The sequence below is a fragment of the Vicia villosa genome, linkage group LG1, assembly GCF_029867415.1.
Source record: "Vicia villosa cultivar HV-30 ecotype Madison, WI linkage group LG1, Vvil1.0, whole genome shotgun sequence".
NCBI lineage: Eukaryota > Viridiplantae > Streptophyta > Magnoliopsida > Fabales > Fabaceae > Vicia > Vicia villosa.
The window spans coordinates 118,631,462-118,645,623 of record NC_081180.1 but is presented as its reverse complement, the minus strand read 5'-3'; the positions used below and the strand labels follow the sequence as shown (position 1 = coordinate 118,645,623).

At 32.0% G+C, this 14,162-nt stretch overlaps 1 protein-coding gene across 1 annotated transcript; it reads right to left on the bottom strand.

Moving 5' to 3' along the window:
* Window positions 1-7,096: 7,096 nt before the first annotated feature.
* LOC131643985 (cytochrome P450 709B1-like) lies at window positions 7,097-12,344 on the bottom strand. Its single transcript, XM_058914359.1, has 5 exons — window positions 11,920-12,344; window positions 11,605-11,828; window positions 8,223-8,482; window positions 7,757-8,120; window positions 7,097-7,668 (listed from the first exon to the last, which is right to left on the bottom strand). Exons 1-5 carry the CDS (start codon window positions 12,197-12,199, stop codon window positions 7,237-7,239), a joined length of 1,560 nt encoding a protein of 519 aa, XP_058770342.1. The 5' UTR covers window positions 12,200-12,344; the 3' UTR covers window positions 7,097-7,236.
* Window positions 12,345-14,162: the final 1,818 nt, after the last annotated feature.

The window sequence follows — 14,162 nt, the reverse complement described above, 5'->3', positions numbered from 1 at the left end:
TCTGATTTATGTAATTAATTGCCGCGGGGTTTAGAAGGGTGTTACACTCAGCTCATATCACCTTCCAGATAAGACTTAGGAATTTCTTCGTATTTTCGCCGTGTAAACCACATTTCACGCCATACCTCCTTAAAACCATGAGAACTCTTTATCATTTTTCCTCCACTTTTGAATGACGAAATAAACGTCTTTTATAACTTATAAATCAACTAAAGAGGGCAAATTTTGGGGTGCAACAGTGAGATGAGTTTTTTTTCTAGACAATGGAGTAATATATTAAAAGAGTACAAGGGGTACTCACCCGATTACAACGACAAACAAACAATCACACGAACTCCAACGGACTTTTATGCCAAAAGTAAAAATCCCTACACCGTTTGGTTTTAGAACTCAAGGCATGCCATTTCCATGATAATAGTTTTACTTTATCCACCACCATACGCACATGACATTCCTCACCGTTAAACACGCAAGCATTTCTAGTACACCATAACGTCCAGCACATTGCCAACCAAAATAAGAGTATCCTCCGTTTTTCCATTTTACCCGCATGTACCCGTATGAGACTCAACATATGCCCCTGCACAATCTGTTCACCACACGTACCAGTTTAATTAAATCAACAACATTGGATATTTCCAAGGGTTTCTCGTCGGCCAGTCACGCGAACAAGTGCAGGTTAAGGGCCACATTGCCCTCGAAACAATATTTGGCGCAGGGAAAAGTAACAGAACCATTGAGGTGACGCGCCTAGTAGTAGACGCCACATCCCCATACAATGTCATCCTGGGAAGACCCACTCTTAATATGTTACGGGAGGCCTTATCCACCATCTACTTAATCCTAAAATATTTATTTCTTAATGGGCACGTGGGTAAGGCCAAAAGGGGTCAGACGATCGCCCAGGAATGTTAGCAAAGTAGCTTGGAAGTAACAAGGGAACCCCTCACCCTAAATGTCATCCCTCGTCTTGAAGTGGATGATGTCGATACAACAAGTTGGGACCCCAGGTTAGGAGAAGAAAGTCAAATGATTATCCCAATCGATGATTTTATAAGGTCTAGATAGGGCCTCTGCGCCACCAAGTCACTAAGTTAGGTACCTCATTCTATGAATCCGAAGAGGAAGATTTGATAGCCCTACTCAGGAAGAACATTGACTTCTTCGCCTGGCTATTCTAAGATATGCATAGCATAGATACTAAAATGGTGTGTCATCTCCTTGTTATAGACCCTTCCATTAAACTAGATTCTCAAAGAAAGCACAAGGTTGGAGAGGTGAATAAAACAACTATTAATGAGGATCTTCAGACTCTAACATAGGCCAAATACCCATCGTGGATGGCTAACATGCTCTTGGTGAGAAATGCATCAAGCAAGTGTTGTACGTGCATTGCTTTCATCGCCCTCAATGTCGCATGTCTGAAATATCTATTCTCTCTCCTCAACATAGATCGCATGATTTATGGATCTTTAGGTTATGAAACATTGAATTTCATGGAAGTTTATTCATGGTACATATAGATTAAGATGGATTCCATAGATGTACCTAAGATGACGTTCAGGTCTAACCATGGTGATAACAATTACAACATCATGCCTTTTGGGCTTAAGAATGTTGTCTCCACCTATAGGAGGCTCGTGGACGTGGTGTTCTTAAGAAAATAAGACACAAATTAGAGTATTACATTGATGACATGACTATAAAGACATTAGAAAAGGAGATCCATGCAACAGACTTAGAAGATATCTTAGGGACGGTTAGGAATTACAATATATGCTTGAATCGGTCCAATTCTCATTCAGCATATAAACTAGAAAATAATTGGGTTTTATATTCACCAAAAAAAGGCATAGGGGTGTACCCAAACAAATGTCAATCCATCATAAATATGGAGAGCCTTTCAAATGTCAAGGAGGTAGTAACTAACCGAGCATTTAGCCTCATTCTCTTGTTTTCTTTCTAATGCATGTGGCAAGGCTTTTCATTTCTTCGTCGTGTTAAAGGAAAATGAGAGTTTCAAGGGGACAGAAGAATGTGAGTAGTCGTTCTAAAAGTTGAAGGCGCTCCTAGCATCATCGCCCATCCTGACAAGCCCAATAGCAGGTTTTCCTTTATATATATACTTGTCTGTTACTAACAAGATGTTAAGCTCATTACTCGTCTTGGAAAAAATAAAGTAGAACAACCTGTTTATTTTGAAAGCAATCAGGGGCGTTCGGGACTAGTTATTAAAGATAGAAAGACTTGATTAGGGGGTAGTGGTGACTGCAAGAAAACACATGCCTTTTTTCAAGGACATCAGATATTGGTATAAACATGTTTTATAACTTATTTTTCTTTAGAAAATATATTTAAAAATGCTTTAAAGCCATGCTAGTTGAATCAAGAGCTGTCAGAAACGATATGAGAAATTTCCTATTGGCCAATTGATTGACACTTATACACTATCGATTGGGTTAGTGAAAAATGCGCCTAAACATTTAGGACAGTCTTTAAATTCTAAGCAATTAACGTTAGGCCAACTAATCAATTGGAGCATGATGTCAATCGATCGGCTCATTAATTTTGGCCACAAAAATTTTCCTTTTTTATGTCAACCTTTGCCCTATAAATAGAGACCATTTCTCTCATTTTTTTACATCCAGAATCATGAGTTCTCATATCTCACTCTCTCTCTAAAAAAAATTTCACTTTTTCTCAACTAGAAATTTAGTCAGCGCTTTCGAGAAGGGTCTTTTGCAAGTGAGGCATCTTAGTAATTCTATAAGGATATTATTGTAAATTCACCAAGAAATATTTTTACCTTGGGAGAATAATTTACCCAATTAGGAAATGTTTATTTGGGTCGAAGCTAAACTCTTTAAAAGCTTTAGTTTGGGTTTTTAGTTACTAAATCACTGGTTCACTTTGAAGGCTTAGCCTGTTCAAAAGCTTTCATGGGTTCGAGATCAGCTCTGAATAAAATCTAACATTGGTTCGTGGTTATCTTATGTAAAACCTTGTTTCGGGTTGTAAGCTCATTCTGGTTAAAAGCTTACTAAGGTTAGAGATATGCTCATTATAAGATCTCATAGGCTTGTGGTAAGCCCGTCAAAACATCGATTAGCACTACTACAAATAATATATTTTATGATAAAACTTTCACCTCAGCTAACAAAAAACCGAGGTGTAACCCTTAGACGCGTCACATTTTATTTTATTTTAAAATACTACAAATTCCCTCGGTTGAGTTGGCAACCAAGAGATAAAGTATTTAAAGGACACGCCTTTGAATCCCAACAACTACATTCTAGCACCTTTTAATTTTTTTAAAAATTTTTTATGACCTATTACCTCGGTTAAGATGGAAACCGAGGGGTATAGTATCTAGAGGACATGCCTTCAAATTCCAACCACTACATTATATCACCTTTTAAATTTTGTTTAAATTTGTTTATGACCTATTACCTCGGTTGAGCTGGAAACTGAGGGATAAAGTATTTAGAGGACACGTCTTCAAACCCCAACAACTATATTTTATCACCTTTTAAATTTTTTTATGACCTATTACCTCGGTTAAGCTGAAAATTGAGGGCTAAAGTAACATATTTTATTTTATTTTTTATTTATGATCAATTTGATGAAAAAATAATTATGAAATATTTGTCGTCTATTTATAAAATAACAATGGTCAAGACATTATCAACTCATCAATCCACATGAAACATTAGTGATTCACGTGAAACTCTCACTAGCCAATCAGAACGTGAATGCCACAACTATCCATTTTGGATGTAAAGCTCTGAAATATAAATTTAACATAATGAAAACAACGATAGTGAAAGCAAGAGCGGGAAAATGTTTCAAGGTTGATTTTCTTTTGTAATCTCTTCTCTAGTAATTCCTTGTTAAAAATGTTTAATGTTAGTTAGGAAAGCATGAAAGAAACTTATTAATGTTAGTTGTTATTGTATCAAGTAAAATGATTAATATTGTTTTTGTTTTTGTAGATGTTGTTGTGATTTAATATATAATAATTCTATTGATTTTATTTCTTAGTCGTTGTTGTTGTTATTGTTGAGATTTAATGTTTAAAGATTCTTTTGATTTTGTTGTTGTTGTTGAGATTTAATGTTTAAGGATTCTATTACTTTTTGATGTTGTTGATGATGACGATGAGGAGGAGGAGGAGGAAGATTTAGAATTTGTCAACAAATTTGATGCTTTTTAAATTAAAACGAAAATGAACAGGTTAAAACTAAAATTTTGTAAACAAAAGTTTACCCCCTCGGGTATTATTTTCAATCGAGGTAAAAAGTAGCGGCAGTTTTGAAAATCCAAAAATTGTTGTTTCTAGAGATCGAACCCATGACCATTTCAACTATCCCCTTGGATATTAATAAATCAAGGGGTAAAGTGGCAAGTCTTCATGTCACCCTTCGTTATCTTGCTTGTGTAACTGGGGTAAAATTCCTTTTACGCCCGAGGTCAAATGTATTTTTTGTAGTAGCGTAGGTTAGTTAACTTAGCCCGGTTCAACAACTCTCCTTGGTTCAAGACTAAGTGCTTTAATCTGTCATTTGGAAGGAAGATTAAATGCTTCTCTCCTCTGTTTGTTGATTGGTTGGAAGTTAGCCAGAAACTTCATTTTCCTTGTATAAGGGAGTTTGAGAGTTCAATCTACTAAAAGCTCTGAAGAATTTACTAGATGCTCTCAAGAACAAATCAGTAAGAACAATATTGGTTCTGCATTTGACCTTAGATTTTGATGATAACATTACATGATATCTTAGAGAACAATTTAGTACTCTAACGGTTTTTGTCTTGTGTGTAGCTTTTGCTAACAGGTTCTAACTATGGAGAAAAGGCGTGCGACATCATCAGGTTCTGAACTCACCACACTTCAACTCTGGAAGAAACCAGCGTGTTTACAAATTTAGTCAAGTTCGAGAATGTATCTATAACAACATTTCTGATTAACGTTAATAATAGAGCTTCTAGTCGAGATTCTCATGAAAGAGCTTTTGGGACCTCCTCTATCTCTGAGATTATGTTGTCCAAGTTATGAAGACTATGAAAACTTAGGTTTTAAAGTTTTGAAAGACCGAGTGTTGAAGACTCTAAAGGCAAGGTTATGTTTGAACAAGCTCCAAAGACTCTGAAGACTTATGTTTTGATGACTCAATATTTTGATCCTTCTAAACATGCTTCAACATCTGCTATCTGAAGCCTCTGAAGATTGGAAGACAAAAGATCAAATTTGAATTCACGTGAGGAAATAGTGAGTGGTATATACTCTTCCATTATTCAGATAGAGTGACGCTGGGTAAGTACTACTGTATCAATACTGTCTACCATTTCCTCACTGACCGTTGGAATTATACAGCTGGAATCACATATTCCAAGATTACCCTTCAACGGACTTCTCTTCGTCTCCGTCAGCTATAAAAATAAGACTTAGAAGAAGAATTCAAATGACGGTGTGACTTTGAATGACTCTGGAGATTACAAAATTAATGTTGAAATGCTGCTAAAATCACTCAGATCATTTCTTTGTATAGTTTTGTAAGCAAGTGAACTTTTGTTTGTTAACTTGTAGCAAGTCAACTTTTGATTGATACTTGCTTAACACTTTCGTGTTATTTGATTGTATTTCAAATTTGTGTAATCTTCTTTCAAGAAGAAACTCTATAAACACAATACCTTTGTATTCAACGATTGAAGTTGATAGTTCCTTGAGAGACTAGGGCTTTAGTCAGAATTCTCAAGAAGACATTGACAGTTACTTTTTGTGGTTTGCAACAAGTGTCATTTAGCCTTTATTGTGGTTTGCAATATTGACAGGTAGTCTTTATTGTGGTTCTGTAATCAGTTAGGTTATAGTGGATTAAGTCCTTGTTAATAAGGCGAAATCACCTTGGCGGGTAGACTGGAGTAACTTCGTTAACTGTGAACCAAGATAAAAATAAGGGTCATGTTAAGTATACTATAAATAGAAAAAGTTAAATGTAATTAAATGTAATAAAGTCATATTTAAGGTTTCGATGCATTGAATCCACGCGTTTTAAGAAAATATTTCTATAAATATCTCCCTAACTTGTGTCCTTGGGGCACATGGTAGCTTTCCCTAAAAATAATTGTGTTATTTATCTTTATTCTTGTGTTCTTGCGTTTTTGACTTGGAAAGAAATTGTTTTTAAACCTTGAAATCTAATTCAACACCCCCCCCCCCCCCCCCCCCCCCCCCCCCCCTTCTTGTGTTTCACGCACCTTCAAAATCTTCAGGAGTGTATTAGATTTTTTCTTTTTAATCAAACATTTATGGTTTCTTGTGTTATTTCACTATCTCTTAACTATTTATTTTTCTTATTTTATTTTTCGTTGCTAATTTTTGAAATCATTTCAAAATGATTTTAAACTCTAAAAATGATCTTAAAAGTTTTTCAAACTACTGGTTTTTCTAAAACACGTAATTCACCACCTCTTGTGTGTGAAGTCATATGTCTAACTATAGGTACACGCCTATCCTATCATTTTTATTAGTTCGAGCGCCCACCTTTTAGATACAAAACCCCTTTTTCGGATATGTCGCCCATACCTCTAATGGCTCCTTCCATAACGCACGCGTAAAGCGTATATTGGGTCAACAAATATTATAGGAAATCATGAGACTTAACTACACTTACCAACTACCCATTCCCAAAATGGATGGTATATTCTAAGAAAACTCGGTTTGAGGCCCTTGGAACTATAAATACATCAGTATCATAATACTCAAGAACAATTTACATTACAGAAAAAAATACACGTACACACTAGCTTCTCATCCTATGTGGGCTAGCTCTCAAAACCACAACAACTCTAAAGCATCTGACAACCCTTATCCACTAGTGGTTGTTACACATTTTTATTTTTGTCGAGTACAAGTATGCATTTGAGAAAAGAGACTTTGACATTGTAACACTCATAAAGAGGAAAAATAAAAGCATATAATGATAAGAACCCAATTTTCAATATAGTTGGGTCTTAACCTGTGCTTGAAATGTTGCCTCGAAATAATAATTGCAAGATATTCAAATCACATACATCCAATGATCATTTTGATATAAAATAATAGCTGTAAGTTGGAATTTATTTATAGAGAAGATAACTAACATAGGATGTAGTATCATAATGTATCATTCATCTCAATATTTTATAGCCAATCTAAATATAAAAACAGTCACTAGACGTGAAAAGGAAGAAGCAGAGAATTTAAAACTGCAATGGTTTTACAATGATGGGAAGACCATGTTGTGGCTGCAAAGTAAGGTTATTAACAGGTGCATGTTGATAGTCAGGAGAAAGAGACCAACAAAACCTCTGAAGAATTAAAGTTATCACTGTTTTAGCTTCCATCATAGCAAAATTCTGACCAATGCAGTTTCTTGGACCAATAGAAAATGCAAGTAGTGCATTTGGGTGTTTTGCAGCCTTAGAAACTCCATTTATGAATCTCATTGGATTGAACTCATTTGAATCTTCACCCCAGTATTCTTTACTCCTGTGAATCATTATAATTGGGATCATGAGACATGTTCCTCTTGGGATCATTAAATCTCCTAGTTTCATATCTTTTGAAGCCATTCTTTCTAGTTCTATTGCAGGACAATACAATCTTAATGCTTCCAACAATACCATATTCACCTTCAAAAAAATTAGCTGCCAAATTAGTAATTTTTTATATAAATATTCCAGAAAAAAACTAAGAATGAAGACTTTAGAATAAAGTTACCATTTTTAACTTTGATAGCATATCAGGATCAGGAATTTCCATGCCGCAAATCTGCATGACCTCTTGTCTGAGTTTATCTTGCCAATCTTTATGCAAACTCAACAAAAAGACAGTCCAAACAAGTAAGCTTGAAGTGGTTTCATGACCAGCCAAGAAAAAGGTCTTGCATTCATCAATGATTTCATTCATGTTCAACTTATTAGGACCATCATTTTTTGTATCCATCATTATGCCTAATAGATCATCTCCATAAGATGAGCTAACTGATTGAGAATTCAACCTACTTTCAATAATGCATTGTAGTGATTTCTTCATTTTCTTATCAAGCTTCCATATCTCCAAATTTGACTTAGTAGGAAAATATCTGCATTGACAACCCAAAAACCATTAAAATTACATACTCATCAATTACATTGAATTAGGTTGCTAGGGTTAAAGAATGAGTTAAGAGAAAGAATAAATATACTGAGTTCCAGGAATGAAAACATCGGAAGTTGAAGCTACAATAAGGTGTTGAAGTTGTGTTTGTGCATCAAAGGCTTCTCTTCCATGAACAAAGCTCGTACCGAAGGAAGTATGAGCTATTATATCAGATGTTAGTTCTCGAAATTCTTGACTCATCTCTATTGTAAATGATTTGTTCTTTGCTTCAATGGCTAATTGTCTTTTCCATTCATCTAACATGGAAATGGTACATGCTGGTGCTGCCATTCTACTTATCATAACCTGCCATATTTATAAATATATAGCATCAAGATTGTCATTGAGTATTAAAAAAATGAAAAGCAAAAAATTCAAAGCGTGTATTAATTATTGATGCCTAAAAATATATGTGATAAAAATACTTGTTATTAAGTATAATAAAAGAAATCACAAAAATTAATTTATCATTGATAAATATTTTAAAAAATAAAAAACATTCTTTGGCACCGGTTCCGACCTACATAGTAGGTGTTGTTTTTGCCCGGAATCGAACTCGGTATTCCCCGATTATCATCCTTTGCAGAGACTCGTTTGCCACTCGAATCCAAGCGCTTGGTTAATATATAACCAAAATTAGTATATACCAAAAATACGTAAAAAAAAAAAAGTATTTGTTATTAATACATACTATTAAAATGTCATATATTCCTTTTATTGATTACTACTGAAAAATATATTCTATGAAATTAATTCTTTTTTATTATGTGAATTTTAAAAAATAATATATTTTTATTAAATTAATCTTATTCGCGTATTGAAATTATTTATATAGTAATAATTAAAAAATGCAAAAAATTAAAAAATTAATAATCATTTTGGTATACTAAAAAATAAGAATTACTTATGCAGTGATATTTCTTTTTATTTAATTATATAATTCACTAATGTAAAAGTGTTTTTCCCATACTATTTTAAAATATATTAATATTTTTTTTATAAACAACAACTGTATTCAAAATAGGGATACTCAAACCCAAATAAAAAATAAAAAAAACCTTAAACTACAATAAAACATAAAAACATATTGATGTGAGAGGTGGCTGAGAGAGATAACTCAACTTATTTGAGTTACAAGAGTTAAAGATTAAAAGAGTTGGAGTTTGTAGAGTTTCGTCAATAATAAATATGTAAATATAATGCTAACTTCTAAAAAAAATTTATTAAAAAAATATAGTGTGTTTAGATGAAGGATTTTAATAAGAAAAAATAATTCTTTTGATAAATTTTAAATGATTAAATCAAAATTTTTGGTTTAGATAAATCTTATGAATAATTATTCAATTGAGAAAATATAAGAATTTTCTTATCCAAATAAAATTTTGGGAATTTCAAAATAAAATAAGATGTTTGAAAATTCCTCTCTCACTTGATATTATGAAAGCTAAATTAATTATTATTGACCTTTTAAAATTTTCAAGTTGATCTCCATATTTTTAAAATAAAAATTGAATTGTTCTTTATAATTTTTTAAAAAATTGTAAAATAGTCCTTAATAATTTTTTAATTTTACAAATTAATTCGTCTTTATGAAATTTTATATTTTATCCAAAATAAATAAATTTTATAAAAATTATCCAAAAAAATTTAAAAATAAATTATTATGATACTCCATTCAAACAAAAAAATAATTAAATAAATAAATGTCAATTGAATCATATTAGTTATTTTTAATTTTAATTTTTAAAAAAAAAATTCAGTTATCTCGTCCAAACCAACAATTAATATTTCATGTAGAAAGTATGACTTTAATTAAAGAGAGTAAAATAATCTAATACTAAATAAGGTCTAAAAGTTATTTGTAAATATTTTGGTGATATCTATTTCTAAAATGATAAAGACATCATCCTTATCGCTGACTTCTAAAAATGGCCACAGATTTTCAGGAGTGAATATACCACACATTTATTGGCCTTAGATTAATGAAGATAAGACTATTCATATTTAAGAATTTCTTTTTTAAATAACCATGTATTAAAAACAAATTATCCAAATAACCACGTTTCGGAAAAAATTACGCAAATAACCAGATTTCAGAAAACCTTGATACCAAGGCGCCATGTGAGATGGCGCCACCATTGTACCAGGTGAAAGGAGGCGCCATTTGGGATGGCTCCTCTGTCCAACTTTTCTACAATAAGTCATCTCAGATGGCGCCTTGGTGCATTTGTAGAAGACACATACAAGGAGGAGTCATACGAGATGGCTTCTCCTCCTAAAAGTTGAAGGGAGGCGCCATTTGACATGGCTTATTGGACTGAGTGTGTCATGTCAGATGGCGCCTGGGACTAAAAAAAAAAAGAATAAACCATGTGAGATGGCGCCTTGGTGTTAAGGGTTTCAGAAACCTAGTTATTTACGTAATTTTTTCCGAAACGTGATTATTTGCGTAATTTTTTTTAATACATGGTTATTTAAAAAAAAATCATATTTAAAAGTTGAGAAATAGAGTTTAAGAAAGATAAATATAAAATGAAAAATGACTATTCTTACCGTCATACTTACACCTACACTATATTGTTTATCAATACACCAATTTTATAACTTCATTAATCAACTTCATCATTTCATTAATCAATTTTTAACCAACTTTATTTTGTTATTAAAAGTCACTGTTCATATATTGTTCACGAATACTGCTCATGGACACTATTCATTGACATTGTTCACGTACTGTTCATAATTTTTTTTTTAATTAAAAACATTGTTTACGGTATAAATACGGTGAACATTGTTTGGTGTAAATATTTGGGTGTAAATTTTGTCATAAGAATAGTATGATATAAAAAATGAAAAATGTTATTCTTACACCACATTCATACACATATACCGTTATAAAAAGATATTTTTTTATTGAGGGGTACAGAAACAAAATCATGTGATTAACTAATTTCATAACTTCATTAACCAACATTTTAAATTTTATTAATCAACTTCATAACTACTAAAAGTCTGGGTAGTCTATTAACCAACTTCGTAATTTTATTAACCAACTTCTTACATTTCATTAACCAACTTTGTTTTACTACTAAAAATTATATTTAATATCTGGGTATTTATTAACCAATTTCATTACTTCATTAACTAATTTTTTATATTTTATTAATCAACTTTATTTTATAATTAAATATATTATTCGGTGCTCACCGTATAAATACGATGAACAGTGTTTGGTGTACGTATTTGGTGTAAATTTTAGTGTATGAATAGCACACCTGATAAAAAATCTAGAGTTTGGTCTTTATACAATTATGATTGATTATTAATATGATATTTTGCCAATGTATTAAAAGCATTTTCCTTAGACATATGCATGGTGATAGTTATTAGAAGAAGAAAAAAAGTAAATTTTAAGGGTTAGTTTAGACCTTGAGTTTATCCATGGAAAAAGCAGGATTGAGTATTCTTCTGCGCTTAACCCAATCCACTCCTCTCAGTAGAACTAATCCATATCCTATCAATGTTACAAATGAAGGCCTTACTTTTGGTTTTTCGTAAAAACCAAATTTATTGGATAAAATCTCTTTTGCCAGCTCGGCATCAGTTATGCAAATCCTTGGTTCTGTTCCGTACCAATATAGAAATCTCTCTCCTGAAGTGAAAAACTAATTAAGATTAATCATGCATGTGATTAATTATTACTAAACAAAGAGTTAAATATAGAAGAGAAAGTAATTAATAACCGTATAAAGAGGACCATATGTGATAGTGAGGAAGAACCCTTTGAGTAATATCATGTGAGTGTTTATCCATAATCATTTTTCTTGCATCTTTCATCATTGTTTTGATATCATGAAGAGAACCATGAACACATGAGTAAGATGGTGGTCCTATGACTCCTTGCTTTCGAAAGTGCTTAGTAAATGCATATGGTCTCCAAAAGAGAATTATACATACTCTCCAAATCTTTGTAATCATCACAATAGTGAGAATTAACATTGCTATAGCAATTAGATATCCCATTTTTGAGACTCTGGCATAAACAGCAGATGTTACTCCTAGATTTTTAGTATGAGGTTGGTTAAAAAATTGTTGAAAACTGTTGTTTATATAGATGTTTGGTGGAAGTATCGAAGATCATCTTCTCCAAGTCAAAAACATGCATTTGATTGGAAACAGTACTCCTGCTTTCTATAGTCAAAAAGTAAGGGGACCATTTTTTTACGGGGGGACCATTTATTTATTTCCTACGTTTTATGTTTTTATTTTCATCAATAAAACAAACAATTTGAAAAAATGTGAATATATTTAAAAAATTATAAAAAAATAAAAAAGTAGATTATGATTGTGTTTGTGTGAGTATATATATATATATATATATATATATATATATATATATATATATATATATATATATATATATATATATATATATATATATATATATATATATATATATATATATATATATATATATATATATATATATTCTAATGGTTGATATTTCTTCCTCTCATCTCTCATTTAAAAATGCTCTCACTTGATATGCTCCCTATATATATATATATATATATATATATATATATATATATATATATATATATATATATATATATATATATATATATGTGTATATATATATATATATATATATATATATATATACACATACACATATACATATATACACATATACATATACATATATATACACATATATATATATATATATATATATATATATATATATATATATATATATATGTATATATGTATATATGTATATACTCTTTATTGACATACTGGTAGTACATATACTCGGCCACCTTAGCTAGTGATGTTAGTATATTAGGATTATCTTGTATATATATCCACATGTACACTATTGATTGAATGTAAGAGATATTATCATTTTATCTAGAATTGTTTTCTGTTACACTCTATGTCTTGCAACTTCTCTCATCTTCTTGTTCAATTTCGCTTTTCCTCTTCTCTTCCATGGCTGAGTGCTTCACCATCAACATGGTATCAGAGCCTCACAAGATCTGATAGCCATTGTTATTTGAAGGTCTTCCTCTTTATTGATTGATTGCTTTCTTCAAATCGATTTCTCCTTGCGTTTTCATCTTTTCGCATTCAATTGCGATTCATGGTGGTGTCAATCAATTTTCCCTTTTTCTATCGTTTGCAATCCGTCTTTCATAACCTTCATCAATGGCGTTTCAAAGCTTTGCAGATTTCTCCACGAACTCGTCTAATCCCTATTATCTACATCCGAGTGAAAATCCTTCGCTTGTGCTCGTTTCACCTCTTCTTGATGACAAAAATTACCACACCTGGTCTCGATCCATGCACATTGCATTGATTTTAAATAACAAGGAGCGATTTATCGTTGACACACTCCCAAAGCCACTGATATCATATGTTCTCTATGCACCTTGGATCCGTTGCAATACCATGATTTTAGCGTGGATACATCGCTCTATATCAGAATCCATTGCCAAGTCTGTTCTTTGGATTGACATTGTAGTTGGCGTATGGAGAAACCTGCAGATCCGTTTCTCGCAAGGTGACATCTTCTGCATCTCTGATATACAAGAAGATCTTTACAAATTTAGACAAGGTAATCTTGACGTCTCCAATTACTTCACACAAATGAAGGTCATGTGGGATGAATTAGAAGTTTATCGTCCTCTTACCATTTGCTCATGTGTTATTCCTTGCTCATGTGGAGCTCTTTCCTTTGTCAAGAAATATCGTGAGCAAGACTATGTAATTCGTTTTTTGAAGGGACTAAACGAGAAATTCACCCAATCCAAGACTTAGATTATGATGATGAATCCCTTACCAGAAATTGATAAGACTTTTGCTCTTATCATACAACAAGAAAGAGAGGTCAATAACTCTCAATCTATGATTTCTACAAGCACAAGTGTTGAAGATTCCACAACACTTCATTTGAATGCATCTTCTGGTAATAACAAGT